At 41.7% G+C, this 15,571-nt stretch overlaps 1 protein-coding gene and 1 long non-coding RNA gene across 2 annotated transcripts; both read left to right on the top strand.

Moving 5' to 3' along the window:
- Positions 1 to 24: 24 nt before the first annotated feature.
- LOC125291054 lies at positions 25 to 4,150 on the top strand. Its single transcript, XR_007192911.1, has 4 exons — positions 25 to 275; positions 2,602 to 2,697; positions 2,973 to 3,047; positions 3,336 to 4,150. It is a non-coding gene; the product is annotated as an uncharacterized LOC125291054 (long non-coding RNA).
- Positions 4,151 to 5,647: 1,497 nt separating this feature from the next.
- On the top strand, positions 5,648 to 15,069 carry LOC125285193 (sodium-dependent phosphate transport protein 2A-like). The gene is given in 12 exon segments (XM_048229507.1): positions 5,648 to 5,783; positions 6,055 to 6,183; positions 6,975 to 7,124; positions 7,291 to 7,402; positions 7,967 to 8,162; positions 8,950 to 9,119; positions 9,121 to 9,221; positions 11,112 to 11,279; positions 11,537 to 11,657; positions 12,342 to 12,385; positions 13,051 to 13,130; positions 13,281 to 15,069. Coding segments are annotated over 12 exon segments (1,878 nt in total). The 3' UTR covers positions 13,752 to 15,069.
- The last annotated feature ends 502 nt before the right edge of the window (positions 15,070 to 15,571 follow it).

Below are 15,571 nucleotides of genomic sequence, written 5' to 3'. Positions count from 1 at the left end.
ACAGAAAGATTGTTTTGAAAAAAAACCCCACACGTTCAGGGAGGAGGGAGAGAGAGAAGGAAGGAAGGGGCAGCAGGTTTTGGTACTTGTATTCCTATTGCCTGGGCGTGCAATCCTCTGGTTCAGCGGTGTGTCATCCCTGTAGCGGTTGAAACCCTTCAGCATCAGTGCGACGTTGGCATCGTGTGATGCTGAGTGAGGAGACGCTGTCTAGACGCTGGTTCATGGGGAGAGAGGCATCGCGTGGACTAGACTCAGCTGCCAAGCACACAGAGGTAAGGCTGCTCTGCCACACACAATCACAGTGATTTTTGCTGCTTGTATTAGTTTGATTTATAATACACCATTATCTCTAACAGCCCATTTTAGAGTCTGCGGGAGTAGCCACTGTCTGTGTCCGGTGGCATGGTCAGTTTCTATAGTTTAAACAAATGCGACAGTACCGTCTCTAAGAAAAATAAATAAATAAATAGATAATTGCTATTGTACTCTTAAATAATTGCAGTTGCCTTTGCATGGCCTAGTTACTGGCAAAGCAACAGATGCTATGTGATGTCATACGTGCAACAGATGCTTTGAGATGCAGTTATTCTGGAGAAAACATATTTATCGTAGGAGTGTGTATATTATGGAAATATAGATCGCTGTATATGGCAAGCTGGAATGTTGAAAAGTGTTAATCCAAATGTGTGATATTTGAATTGATGATTTATGAACAAGGTTAGAGGAGCAACAAGTGGAAAGTGTGTCACTTTTTCACAAAATATCTCACAAAATGTCAACAAGTGTTTTTCCACATTATCCAGTATCAACAAGCATGATTGTGTTAGAGGATTGATTATGATGGAAGTTTAGATGAAGTGGTACCCATTTCCATTGTAGGGTGGATATTCTATGCTTAATTTCACAGACAATTGCTTGTAAAACTTAATGTTTTGAAGTTTTGTTGTTTTTTTTCCTTCAAGTTTTATCCTTTTGGAAAAAATCCAAAATATCCCTCTCCACCTAAACATATAGATGGAGTGTTATTTTATGTCCCATTACAGTCACTAGACAGAATAGCCACAGTTTATAGGCTATTTGAGAGACCCCACACAAAGAGGGCATCTCCCCAATAGTTCTGTTCCTATGTAGACAGTCTTCCTGTGGCAGTCTGTTGCCATGGTGACATTCCATCTGCACTAGCATCCCTGAACCGTTTTCCCGGGCATGAGTGTCTGATGCGAATATGCTGCTAAAATGAGATTACTGAAAAGAAGTTGATGGTAGTAGTTTTAACATTTGACTACACACACACACACACACACACACACACACACACAGTAAAGCACACACAGGAGCTCATCTGCATGTTAAGGGCTTAGAGGAAACACAAAGTGTTGTGAGTCACTGTTTGTCCAAATGCTATCTGCAGCCAACTTCCTCCTTTCGTTTTCAGAGTTCTCTATCTGAAAGCAGCACCCTTGGGTCTGCAGACATCAAGAAACAGATCGCAGCTGGCGCTTATGAATTCTCAAAAGACAACAAATAAACATCCTCAGGAGGCCATCTGAATTTAATGTTTACCTCCTGTGCACCTGGGCCTCTTGTCACAGCTGACACATATTGCAAAGTTCATGTCACAAATGAGTAATAGATTTCTTGTAAATGGAACCAACCAAGAATACACACCCATTACCATAAAATTCCAGCCTGTACAATTCACTGCATGTTCTTCATCATCAGAAGATCAACTGGCTTTACTTTGCTCATGTAGGTGGATGCAGCATAATATTTACACCACCACACTATTTTGCTGGAATTGTCAAATTAAGTTAATCGCTTACATAGAGGCTTATCTAAGAGTACAGGCAACATCTCTGAATGCGCTGGCTGCCCATGACTCAGCGCTATGAAGAGATTTCTTTTCTCCTCTCCTCTCCTCGTCCTCCTCCTCCTCTACCTCTGGAGGCAGTTATTCACACTTTCTTTCACTCTAAAAGCTGCAATTCTTTACCTTTTTTTCCATCATAGGTTCTGAGTGCACGGCTTAAAAAAAGACAAGGACAATGAACTCACCATGTGTCAGTAAAGCCAGTAAAGCCTGTGTGTGTGTGTGTGTGTGTGTGTGTGTGTGGTGGCGGTGGTGGCGGTGGGGGGTGGGCCATGGCCTGGTCTGAGTTCCTGATATGGGATTACACAGTGAAGACGAATTTTCACAGATAGGTGTAAGTGACTGACTATAAGGTGATTGGTCCTATTCAGAGGCGTATAAAGATATCTTTGTACGGCTCTGGTCCTATTCACTGGTCCTCACTTCACTTCACTGACCCCTTGTGTTGTAGTTAGAGTTGCACTGCAGCAGAGGTGCATGAATAAGGCAGTGGCGTGCAGCATCTTTACTATGCACTGTGTTGTATTAGTAGAAGTCTGAGCCCTTGAAAACTATGGAATCCAATTGACTGACGGCTGTAATGAGAGTGTGTTCCAGGTAGCCAGTGGTGTGGAGCAGAATGAAAATATCAGGATTTCATCATTGCTGCAGTACATGTGCAACAATTTTGTGTGGGTTTGCTCACATGGTTGGATAAATATGTTTCATATCTTTTTTTCTGCACTAAGGAAAGGCTAGGACCAGGACCAAGCCAGATATTCAACTGAAGCCAGAACCAAATCGACAAGATTTTGACCACAGTAATGGACCAAACAGAGGCAAAAGTGAGTAGGCTACTTATAGATTTATATATCTATTTATTTATTTGTTTGTTTGAATCAAACTTATGTCCCAGTATTTTCTCAGGTATTAAATCCTGACTGTAGATTGTGATAGACTCCTTTTGAACAGATCTCCTTTCCAACTATTTAGTAAAGGATAAGTGAACAATTTGGCTTTATTACTAATATTGATTCTGAATCTAGAGAAACTTGTTTGAATTTAAGCATATATGTATGAATAAAATATACAACATGTATTCGAAATGTGATTCAATCAGGCGCAGTCATCTCCACAAAAACAGTCTGCCAAGAACAGATCCAAATCCACAGAAGAGGAAAATCGATCAAAGAAGGTATGTCCTCTGCGGTACACCCACCATGGCAGAACCTGGCATAGCTGCCAAGCTGCACGGCATGCTGTGTGACTAACTGATGAAGATAGTTATCATCTGATATGCTTGACTGAAATAATACAGCATCGTGTGGCAGAGCATAGCTGTCATTGTCCTTGTTCCTAGATCCCATTTCTGCATGCCACTAGTGCCACCTGGTGATCAAGGTTGACACAACAGAACAAACTCTTAAGCTGAGCATGTCAGGGTCAGAAGTGGGTTAAGTGGTATTCATCCTCTCCTTCTCAGAGCTTCCACACACCCCAGAAGTCTCTTCCTGTGCAGCCTGACACTGAGAATCCCAAGATGGATCCAGCACCGCCTACTTCTTAGAACACTTCTCATCTTATACTCATTTGTAATGTCGTGTTCTTTGTCAATCATGGCACCGTAAGCCATATTTAATAACAATAATGCTCAATAATGCTCAATAATGCTCAATAATGCTCAATAATGCTCAATAATGCTCAATAATGCTCAATAATGCTCTAAATGAACTTGAGGTGTTAATGGGATGTATCAGTGCAAGGTTTCCGTAGTGGTCTTTATCAAGTGTTTAGACTTCCTCATCCTCCCAGTATAATGCATTATATACATTCTTACTCAACTCTTGTGCAGATTCTGTATGATTTCTATTTTTTTTTTTTTACCATGCAGTCATTGTTTAGTGGGGTTTAATGATTGAGAATGATTCCCATGGAGTTGCACAGATGCCCTTCGATCTTCAGGCAGAGAGGAGAGAGCCAGAGGCTCTGGGATGCTAACTGAGGGAGGAGGACTGGGCTGGCAGCTGGTGCTGTCCAAGTAAGGCGCTCAAAGACTACATTGTCTTTGCCGTTTCTGAATTGGTTTTGTTTTTGGTTGATGTACTTTGGTATGTATGTGTAATCATTTCCTGTCGCTATTTAGCACTTCTTCTTACTTATGAGATTGAATGTGAAAGATTAACCACAAAAGAGGTGTTCGCAATTCTCCTCCATTACATGGAAAACAATCTGTTGTAACATTTTGTCATTTCATCTTTTATGTACTACAAAACAATCTAAAAACAAAGCTAATGTGGATTATGTCTCACTCATGATTGGGTTCAAAATGAGTTGTGATTTGTGATGGTGTCTCTCTCTCTGTGTGTGTGTGTGTGGGGGTATCTGTGTAAGAGAGAGAGATAAAGACAGAAAAAGACAGCAATGTATGACAGCTTTTTACATTTCACAAGAGGTAAGTTTGTAAAGGTCACACACACACACACACACACACCCACACCGACTTGATCCCGTTTAACACCAGTGATACCTGCATGATATGATTACAAATTATACAAAACAATGGCATTAGATATGCATCAGCCTACCCATAGCATAATTTCAAACTGTAATCAAAGAGATGGGAGACAACAGTACTCCTTTAACCCTTAAAGGTGTAGGTTTTTGAACGTTCTAAGTTCCGCAACAATTGAAGGTTCTAAAATTCTATGTTGAATTCAATGAACCCAGATATTCTTTAGAATGTTAATTTCCCAACATTCCCGTCACACCGGTGTGACGGTACTCCTTTAAGGGTTAATCTGAATTACACTGACTTACAGTGAAACCACATGAGGTCATACTTTTACACAATGAGCTAATCCAACCACAAAATCCTACGTTATGCTAAATCATCTTGCCCATATTACTAATAAGAACTTACTGTGTGCCAATACGTTCCCCTTTGTATTCAATTTCATAAAATGTAACCATGTGTGAAATATACTGGATGATAAGTTACATGGTTCAGAGCAGTGTTAAATATTACCTTATGCTTAAGGTAACTCCACTGCCTTTCTTTCAATCATCTTCAAAGTCTTTGGGTCTTGGTTTTGACAAAGGTAAGAGCTCTTTCCTTTCAGCTCCTTGTGTGTCCAAAGATATTCTTACAATAGCCTTCTAGGGGTTGTTTTTGAAAATGAAGACTTTCATTCCACAGAGCAAATGGATTTCCTGACAGTCATGATTTAGACACATGCTTATCGAGGCATTCCATTGCATCAGATGACAGATACTCTGACTGACATGATGAAACTATTTCCACACATGGATAAAACCTGCTTGAATAACAGAGAGAGAGAGAGAGGAGCCAACTAAAGGAAATTGATGACTTTTTTCATAGAACAGCCTTTCATAAGGCTTTTCAGAATCAGGCAGGCATTGCACAGTGGGTGATCAGTCTGCCCTTATACATTTGCATGCTGTGTAGACACTGCTGTGTCTGTTTTAAAAGGAAGCAATTGCTGCTCTGTCCCACAATGGCGCCAAATTAGATACATTTACATTGCCTCTCAGATTTTAACCTCAGGGGGTGTTGACAGGGATAAAAATGACACTTTGCACCTGCTGGGAAATAGAGAGAAAAACATGACGCAAAAAAAATTAAAATATTTTCTCATGTTTCCTCAAACACCTGGTGCCAAATCGATGGCCTTTACATCTACCTTATTCCATCCTCATAGAATCACCGCTGCTTGATGCATCTAGGAGGCTAAGTGGACACCTCTACGCAATTCAGAAACGGGTCTCCATAGTAACATGCCTTTCCAAGACTCGCCACATGTCCTGGTGGACCCCAGGCCCCCTAATTCCCAGCATGCCTTGCAGGGACACCAGGATGACTCATCTCCCCATAAAACTACAGAGGTGTCCATTAACCAGCATAGTGGACAAGGTAGATTGAGTCACCACACAGAATAGCTTTGTTTTGGTCTGTTCATGTCCATTTACTGTTTTGGTCTATGAATCCATTTTATAAACCTAGACCCTTTTGTAATTATACGATAATTGTGTCACTAAAATGTAGGGCAGATCATTCACTGCAGATGCCTTTCACTGTGAAAGCCACTGTTTCATACCACTGAGAAGAACCACACAAATGGGAGTCTTGTTCGTAAATACAGTAGTATCATAGTTAGGATCTAACGTCACACATTTGCTGGCAGGCTCATGCCGTGGCCATGAGGGAAGACTGACCTCCATTCTCACGAGCCTGTCCAAGGTCTCGGTGCTCTTCCTGCTCCTCTACATGTTCATCTGCTCTCTGGACGTGCTCAGCTCAGCCTTCCAGCTGGCCAACCTGTGCACACCACACTGCCCTGCCACTGTCTCCCTTTCACGCCTGTTTTAGACACAGGCAATCCACAGCCAAAATGAACATCAAGCTTATGTTGTTTTACTTCAGGTTTTCTTTCAAAAGATACACATTTTTCTCTGGCAAGATTTTGGAAATTGTATGTCAGTTGTTGTTATGCTGATATGAATTGAAATCAATGGCATTATGCATTAAAAAAAAAACGTACACAACTAATGTACATCCTGCGTTCACTAGAACAGTGTAAGTGAGACATTATTGGACTTCGTGACCTTTAAAGTCAACTAAGGCATGTTGGAAATGTATGTAAATGACATAGTAACAGTAGCTTTATCAGTTCTGCACATAACTGAGTTACTATTGACAAGGCACAAATAGCACCATAAGCCTGTCATGAGACTAAAGCGACACAAAAGACTACAGATATTTCTGTAGCCATGTCGCATTTTTATCTTGAAGGTTTCTCTACAATTAGGCAATATGTAAGTTTAAATAAATAAGTTTGCCCCCTAAATAGTTAGAGATGCATGTGATGCACATCTTTTTTCTGTTTCCTTCTCCTGTGCTCAGGAAAGGTTGCCTGAAAAAAAAGAATGCCAACCTGTCCGAATGAAAGACATTTTTAAAAAGAATGCCAACCTGTCCGAATGAAAGGCATTTTTAAAAAGAATGCCAACCTGTCCAAAATTGTGACAGGACATCATGTCATAGTGGTATTGTAAGTTTGGACATCAAAGAATGACAAATCATTTTTCTCTCCCTTCCTCCTGTTCTCAGGCAAGGTTGCGGGCACCATTTTCAAAGAGAATGCCATTCTGTCCAACCCCGTGGCAGGACTGGTGGTTGGCATTCTGGTGACCGTCCTGGTGCAGAGCTCCAGCACCTCCACATCCATCGTCGTCAGCCTGGTCTCGTCTGGATGTGAGTCAAAGGAGTTAGACAGTAGCGAAGAGCTGCACTGCGTGTAGGCTTACTGTATTCCAAACTGGTCATTATATAATGCTCTCTGCAGCTCAGTTCAGCCAGGCTATGGAAAAAGTGGGCTATGTCTACTGAATAAGTTTTCTGATTTTTCTTCCCTGGACAGTGCTTGAAGTGCAGTCTGCCATTCCTATCATCATGGGCTCCAACATTGGGACGTCAGTCACCAATACCATTGTGGCTCTGATGCAAGCGGGAGAGCGAGAGGAGTTCAGACAGTGAGCCAGGAGTTTCTTTTGAGACCGCTTCATAAATCTATGCAAATCATACTGAGATGTCATGTCATACTGACATCTACAACCCCCCAAGCGTAACCTATGCAGCAGGCTATAAAGGCTCCTCTTAAAGCCAAAGTCCTCTCTTAGATCCACAGGTGTTTTGCTTTTCTCTGTTTTATCTTGAAAGTTTTTCATTGTCTTTAAAGGTTCCACAAGTGCCATACAAATAACCACTCATTCGGGTCATGCATTCAGCCTTTAAAGAAAAACACCTTTTAGAACACAACTTTTTTAGGAAATGAGCTTATTTGTAGTCTACCCCAAAGTTACGTAAGATAATAACCCTTGCCTTCTCTGTGCGTGCAATAACCCATCCTGACACTGTTACCTTAGCTTAGCATAGTTAATTGCAAGTGGGTTAGGAGAGTTTGCCTACAGCTAGCGTGTATTGACAAGAGAGCTAGGCTAACTAGTCTAACCCACTCCCAGAGACCAACAAAGAGCGTACAGTAATAGGCCTAGTTCTAAAGTGATGATGACTGAGGAACAGCTGTTGTGCTGCAGGGCATTTGCGGGCGCCACTGTCCACGACTGCTTTAACTGGCTGACGGTGCTGGTGCCCCTGCCCCTGGAGGCGGCCAGCGGCCTGGTCAGACGCCTTTCCCACATAGCTGTGACCAGCCTGAGCCTCCACAGCGGGGAGGAAGCGCCGGAGCTCCTGAAGGTGGTCACTGAGCCTTTCACCAAACTTGTCATACAGGTGACCACACACATTTTAACTACTTTATTTATGTCCGCAATTCATATTAAATGTCCATAAGGACATAAATGTTACAGATACAGAACATTGCTAAGGCATGATCCACCAATGTGGATCTGATGACAATCTCAAACAGCAGATTTATGGAAACACACAACACCTTCTTCCCAGGGATGGATTACTGCACGGGCCTACCGGGCCCAGGCCCAGGGGCCCAAGAGGTCAGGGGGCCCTGAAGCCCAAGCCTTTGCATGGAATCATTGCCTCATATCAACAAATCAGGATGTAGGCTATGAATCTGATTGAATGTAGTATTGGCCATCCCCAAAATGCATCAGAATACAGGAAATCACATCAAACAAATAAAAAAAAATCTGGGGGAGGACCCCCAAACCCCCCCTCCATACATATACGACAATTAGTGGGGGCCTTTAATACATCTGGGCCCAGGGGCCCGAAAGTTCATAATCCGTCCATGCTTCTTCTCCATATATGGCGACTTCCAATAATGGAGAATATTGAGCAGTATTTGGCAATTTGCTTTGCCCTTGCTTTTGTAAAGCCAACTATCTTGAGACCCCTAATGACAAGCCTATGCACGTGGCCCAGGCTGCCAAAGATAAGTGCCAGATATTGACATTTCTAGCACACACAGACAGACAGACAGACACACACACACACACACACACACACACACACACACACACACACACACACACACACACACACACACACACACACATTACACTGCTTCCTGCTCTAAACATTTTGTAATATTCAAAAAAAGTCTGTCATCACCGGCCTTGCTATGGGTGACGAGGGGATGAGGAACAGGAGTCTGGTGAAGGTTTGGTGTCCTGGCAGCGTCCACAGTGTGAGAGTGAACCCCTCAGTCTTCCTCCATTACAGCACATACAACATATTTCTTATATTACTGGATTCATGTTGCTGTGCTCATGTTAAACTTTATTTTATCTGAATTGCAACAGATTACTTCAAATATATCTTCAGCAAACAGCACAGCTGAGAATGTGACTCTTGAAAGATATCATCAAAAATGTAAGCTCACAAAACTTTACAAAAAAATATGTCTTCTTCATAATTGTGGCAATTTGTGTCATTTATCTTATTTAAAGTGTGAAACTAATGTGTTTGGGAATTAATGTTCCATTAGAGCAGAATATTTCCAGTCAGTCACTGTTTCATTTACGCCATTAGCATTTCAAATTTGCATCAAATTCCATTAGTTTGCTAGCATTAGGGTTCAAAAACAGATCCAGGTAACCATAATCAAATGCAAAAACACATGCTGTGAGATGGTGAGGGGTCAGATTAAGATTTGTTTTCTGCTTTGCTTTGAGAGTTGTTTGATGAGGCCCTTCAGTACACCTGCATATCATCATCTCTGCCCTGTCTGTGATTTCAGTTAGACTTGCTGCTACACACATTCACTGTGTTCAGAACTTGTTCACCAATGCTCATCAAAATACACATTGAAGAGCCGTATCACAGCGGTAGTGTCGGCATCTCATGTCATAAATAGGCAAAGTGTAGCAGGTTTATTATATATGACACTTATATATATATTTCATATAGGGGCTATTCAATGTGCTTAACATAAACAATAGCAAATAATTGTATATAATAGCAAATAAAAGTATAAAGGGAACTAGCGGAAAAATATAGTTTCAAAAGTAAAGTACATGAAATTACTAAAAAAAAGCATAAAAACACAGTGCATCTGATAAATAGGAAGTGGTGTACATTTGATCAGTTTGCAGAGAGCGTCTGAGGACAGTTTAGTGTTAGATTTGAAACTGGCACATTTGGGGCATTTTTGATGTTATTGGTTACAAAGCTGAACCACCAGCTAAAAGCTGCTTCACAATGTTGAGTTCTGACGGCGGGTTTTACCCAACAAATATTTCAGCTGTGACTTCAGAGGTCTGAAAGTACTGCTGAACCATGTCTGATAGGTAATTAGGTCCCATCCCATTTAGTGATTTAAAAAGCAGTAGTACTTTAAAGTCATTTCAGTGCAGAGACTTAAGTATTGAAATAAGGCCACTTCTTTACATTTTTGTATAACCATAGCTGCTGCATTTTGTATCACCTGCAGCTGTTTGATAGTCTTTTTAGGAAGGCCCAATACTGTAATCTACGGAGCCCCTAAGGGTACATGAGCAAAAAAAAGTCTCACATTTTTTACTACTTTTCATGTGCTCACACAAAACCTTCATGTGTGCACGCAAAACTTTTTATGTGTGCACATGAAAAGGTTTTGTGTGAGCACCTAAAAGTTTCCTGTGAACACATGAAAAGTAGGCTATTCATGCTTTGTAGGTTTTAAGCTACATAGGAGACCAATGGGCTTTACTAGTCTATAAAGACTTTGTTTGTAAGTTAACATAATATGTTACACAGCATCATATACTAGTTTATCAATTTAAAGCGAAACCTGCTTTGAAACCTATTTTGCACCATTCTGAACATGCTCCTATTACGCAGAATGCAGCCCACTGCCACAGTCAGCAACGAGCTCCGGTTCATTAGAAAGGATGGCAGCAGTCTGTGTTTATGAACAATTTGTTATATTATGAGTCATGACACAAAAGTTTTGCATGCATGCGCACATGAAGGTTTTGTGTGAGCACATGAACTATATATTTTTTTGCTCATGTCCCCTTAGGGGCTCTGTAGTAATCAACCCTGCTGGAGATAAATGCATGACTGAGATTTTCTAAATCATGTTTTGATAAGAGCTCTATGCCTGGCAATGTTGTTGAGCTGGTAAACAGCTGTTATTAGTTGTTGCTTTCACGAGGCTCTTGAAATGGGCTCAGGTTCATGTCTGACCTGAGCTCATTTCCTCATCTCTCCCTCCCACTTATTTCCTGTTTACTGTCCTGTCCAATAAAAAAAAAAATTGAAAATACATGTGGTCTCCAGGCAGACATCTGTTTGTGGACTCCTCTCTGTCGGACCTGGCCGTGGGGATCATTCTCCTGGCCGTCTCTCTTCTGGTTCTCTGCACCTGCCTGATACTGCTGGTGAAGCTGCTCAACTCCTTACTGAAGGGACAAGTGGCCAAAGCCATCCAGAAGATCATCAACACAGGTGAGATAACAAAGAGTTGAGACAGTCTCACTGCAGGCCAGTGCTGAAACAATCTCTGGTAATGGCAGTCTGGATTGTGATTATGGTCACGTTGGTAATGGGGTGTAAGATGAGATCGTTTCGTCATTTTGTCAGGATTGCTGCGACCGTGGAGACTGCAACCCCCATCCGTGGCTTGCTGTAGTTGTTCTGCTGAATTAATGGGGCTCTTTCCTGTTAACATGTCTCCGCCCACCTTCACCTCTTTCCCTACTCAGATTTCGCCAGCCCCTTCGGCTGGCTGGCGGGATATTTGGCTATCCTCATGGGAGCAGGGATGACCTTTGTGGTTCAGAGCAGCTCGGTCTTCACCTCTGCCATTACTCCTTTGATAGGTGAGTTACAGGGAAGAAGAAAACTATCAGAAAGAAAAAAACAGTTTGGGGTGGGGGGGGGGGGGCAATGGTGGGCTGGGTGAGATTGTCTTTGAGGCCATGTCATATGGAAAATCAGGAAATGGTGAAACCACTCTGAGAGATCCTCCCTGTGCTCATGGATAGCGGTGGTTTATATTTTAGCATTTGCTTTGCATTGTTTAAATCCCACTGACTTTACCACCCGCACCTCCTGCTTCAGTTACACGGTTCAGTCTGCATAACAAGCATGCATGTGCGATGCCTCATGTGTTTTGGGATTCATGTCTAAACCACCCTAGATTTAGAATCTATGCCCTTGACCTGAAGCTAGTATACGTTGAATGGAACAACAGTGTGGATGATCCAGCTAAGGTTTACATTTATCCTATGACTTCAGTTCACCATAATCTCCCGGTAGCCAAGGGAACATAATTTAGTCATGCATTTGCATCCCATGATCGGTAATAATTAACTGTGCAGTTCATGAACTGTAGTTCAGCCTCTCTAGAAATGTTAAAGCTAATTATGTAGGAAAAGAGAGAGATATCTAATCCCTGGGGTTCAAAGTGAAAACATCTCTGACATCCATGTGAAGGGATAGCCTACCTTTCAAATAAGCTTAGAAAATAAGGGCACATACTGTCTCTGTGGACCTAATATAGGAAAGCCAGAATATCTCATTGATTCGTTGCATGTATGCCATAACTTTAGAGTACTTGAATAATATTATCAGGCTATTAATTTGTAAAAAGCAAAAAGCAGTAAAAAGCAGTAGCAGGGACCCTAAAAGTTGTGGGTTCAATTCCCGGCTGCCACCGTTGTACGTTTAACAAGCAGATGTGTGTGGGTGTCAAGGTTAAGTTGAACTTAACCCCAAATTGCACTGGCCCTCATAATAATTGACATATGCAAGTCACTTTGGATGAAAGGTTCAGCCAAGTGAATAAGTGAGCAAGTAAAAGGACTGTAAAATCAGTAGCAATTATGCTACTCTACCTTATGAAATCATGATAATGGACTATTTTGTGGAAAATCTAATACCATTACCTTAGAGCCAAGACAATTACATTTTAATGAAGCTTGAACCACAATATCCTACATTTCTTTTAGATGCAAAGCAATTTGCACATTGCCATTTCTAAATCTCAACTGTTATTCCAGAAATGACCAGAAAGAAGCAGTTTGTACCAGTTAATTGTTGTTCTGAGAGATGAGGGCTACTCATGCATGAAATTGCCAAGAGAATGTTATTCAAGTGTGTACATATGTCTCAAAAGAAGAGGGTAAATGTATAATCTAACTTCTGCAGAGAAATAGAGGTCACTACTGTAGTACTAGTGTGCACAAATAGAACCCCCCTTTAAAGAAAACGTGCTGTAACTCTCTTGGCACCACCACCACAGCAATACTAGCTGCACTTGCTAGCCCAGGTGACAAGCTAGCAGCAGCCTTCCAGGTGACCTTTGACTCCCTACTACTTCCTTGCTTGACTTTTAATTCTAAATCTCAGTTTTAAAAGTACTTATTGTGTCAATATTGTGAAAGTCTTGTTGTATATTACGGAAGTAAACTGGGATGTCTCTCACTGCCCTGCTTTGCCCCTCAGGTGGCCCTGTGTCACTTCTTCTTCAATGTCCTGGGCATCCTGCTGTGGTACCCAGTGCCCTTCACTCGCCTGCCCATCCGCATGGCCAGGTTCCTGGGAGACCAGACGGCCGCGTATCGCTGGTTTGCCGTTCTCTACCTGATCCTGTGCTTCCTCCTTTTCCCCTCCATCATCTTTGGCCTCTCCATGGCAGGGTGGCGCGTGATGGTGGCCACCGGCGTCCCTGTCGTCGCAGCTGTTCTCTTTGTCGCTGTGGTTAGCCTGCTGCGGGCACACAGGCCACAGTACCTGCCCGCAGGGCTCAGGACCTGGGCCTTCCTGCCCGTGTGGTTGCGCTCCCTGGAGCCCATGGATGCCCTCATCGCCAAGAGTCACACTAAGCTGCACCCAGAACACATGGTGGGGACGGACCCGTGGACAGCCTTTAGGAGAATTATGTTCTGCACAAAGAAAAGCTTATGGACTGATTGAGGTTCCCGCTGCGACACCAGCCAGTCATATCAGCATCAACAGCACAGAGGATGGCAGGAGCACCTGGCTTTAATGAGCCATCGCACAGATCAAGCTACAGGACCAAATCAAGCCTCTATTATCACTGGCTATCAGAGAGAAGACACACAAGACAGGGGCTTTGAGGCAAAATTAGCATTTGTGTGATAAGTGGGGTGCCTTGCTCATGTAAGGAGCCTGCTCTGAATGGCCCTAACCATGGTCAGTCTGTTGTTTAAGATTTCTTTTCAATTTTATTGACTGGTTGATGAATGATATTTCATGTAACAAAGTTACCTTTGCATGTAGATGAAAATAGGTCACTCTTAAATAGCTACCATCAGATAGAATCGACTTTCATTAAAATATATTGTGCTCTTGTCAGTTGTCATGAATGCTTTAAGTGCCATGTAGCCTTATTAGACCTGATCTAGAGAGGGCTTTTATTCTAAAAGATGTGGTATTGTTGGTGGAGTATTTCTCCAGTATACATACAAAGAGCATCTCATTATAATGTGTCTTTCTCTCTTGGAAATGAACTCATTAGTCATCTTCAAAGCCGTGTAAGACCCTCACTGTGCTAAATAAATCACGGTTTCGGAGAGAAATAATTACATGGCAATGAGCACAATGACTTCTTAATCAGAAATCTTCTCTGAGCTTTCTACGGCAATCACCAATTCTAGTTTGTGCGTGCCTCTTTCATTATAACAAGATCTCTTTAGCATAGTCATCACAATGATCTCTCTCGGAGAACTCAGAAATAGCTTAAAAATAAACGTATCTCAAAAATGGAAATGCAGATGGAATAATACAAATAATTTTGCATAAAGTAAGCAGTTTTTGGTGCTGTATTAAAATGAAAAATATGATGAGGATTTAACATGATAAATGGCCTGATCCAGTGAAAACACAATTTAAAGTGGCTTTTCCCGAGTGCTTGGCACTTATTGTGTATTTTAATGTATGTGCTTGCGTAATATCTGTGCTTTGAGTTGTAAAAGTGCCTATAATGGGGAAAAGATGGTTTGGTGTCTGTTGACCTGCAGTGATTGTCCACAATGTGTAAGTTATGTGAGTGGGTGTCATTTTGTATACCTATTTCTTATGTAAGTGCAAGAGATGGCACCACTGTCTGTAGAAGCAACAATGGTGCATTGTTTAGCATTCACAAATATAATAATTATTAACAACTACTGTTACACATGCTGCTTGTGTTTTCATGAATATCTTTCAATAGATAATGTTCAGACATACTGCAAAGTAACAGTAAAACAATAAATAGGGTACTTTATCAAACTATGTATAGATATTTTAAATAATATTTCTGTATATAGTTTAGTGTTTTGAGTGACTTAGCAAGACAACTCTAAATGAAATGAATCACAATCTCAACTTTTGCTTTAGTCTAATTCGGTGCATGGCTTCTTCAGTTTCCTTCAGTAGTTCCAGTGTCATGATAAGCTAACAAAGTATATTGACATTTGTCAACAGAAATAGTAAATAATCACCCCTTTTTACACACTCATGCACATTTTTGACATACAGTGTTGCATCCATGACTCATTTTTCATGTGACCGTTTTGATACTTGACGTTTGACAGCTATGAACACTGCTGCAGGCGGAGGATTAATGTCTTAAGCAATGGATTAGACAGAGATGGAGCTTTAGCAACGGAACCACTACTGTCTGCCTTCTCCCACTGCCAAGCAAATTGCTGTCAGATGGTTCCTCCTACTGCCAGGTACTCATCTTCCTTCGGCTTCTCTCCCATGACCTTCGGCAAACCTGAAGACATGAG

The sequence above is a fragment of the Alosa alosa genome, chromosome 2 (genome assembly GCF_017589495.1).
Source record: "Alosa alosa isolate M-15738 ecotype Scorff River chromosome 2, AALO_Geno_1.1, whole genome shotgun sequence".
Classification (NCBI taxonomy): Eukaryota; Metazoa; Chordata; class Actinopteri; order Clupeiformes; family Clupeidae; genus Alosa; species Alosa alosa.
Note: the sequence above shows the minus strand (reverse complement) of the source record. Positions and strands in the feature narration are given on the sequence as shown.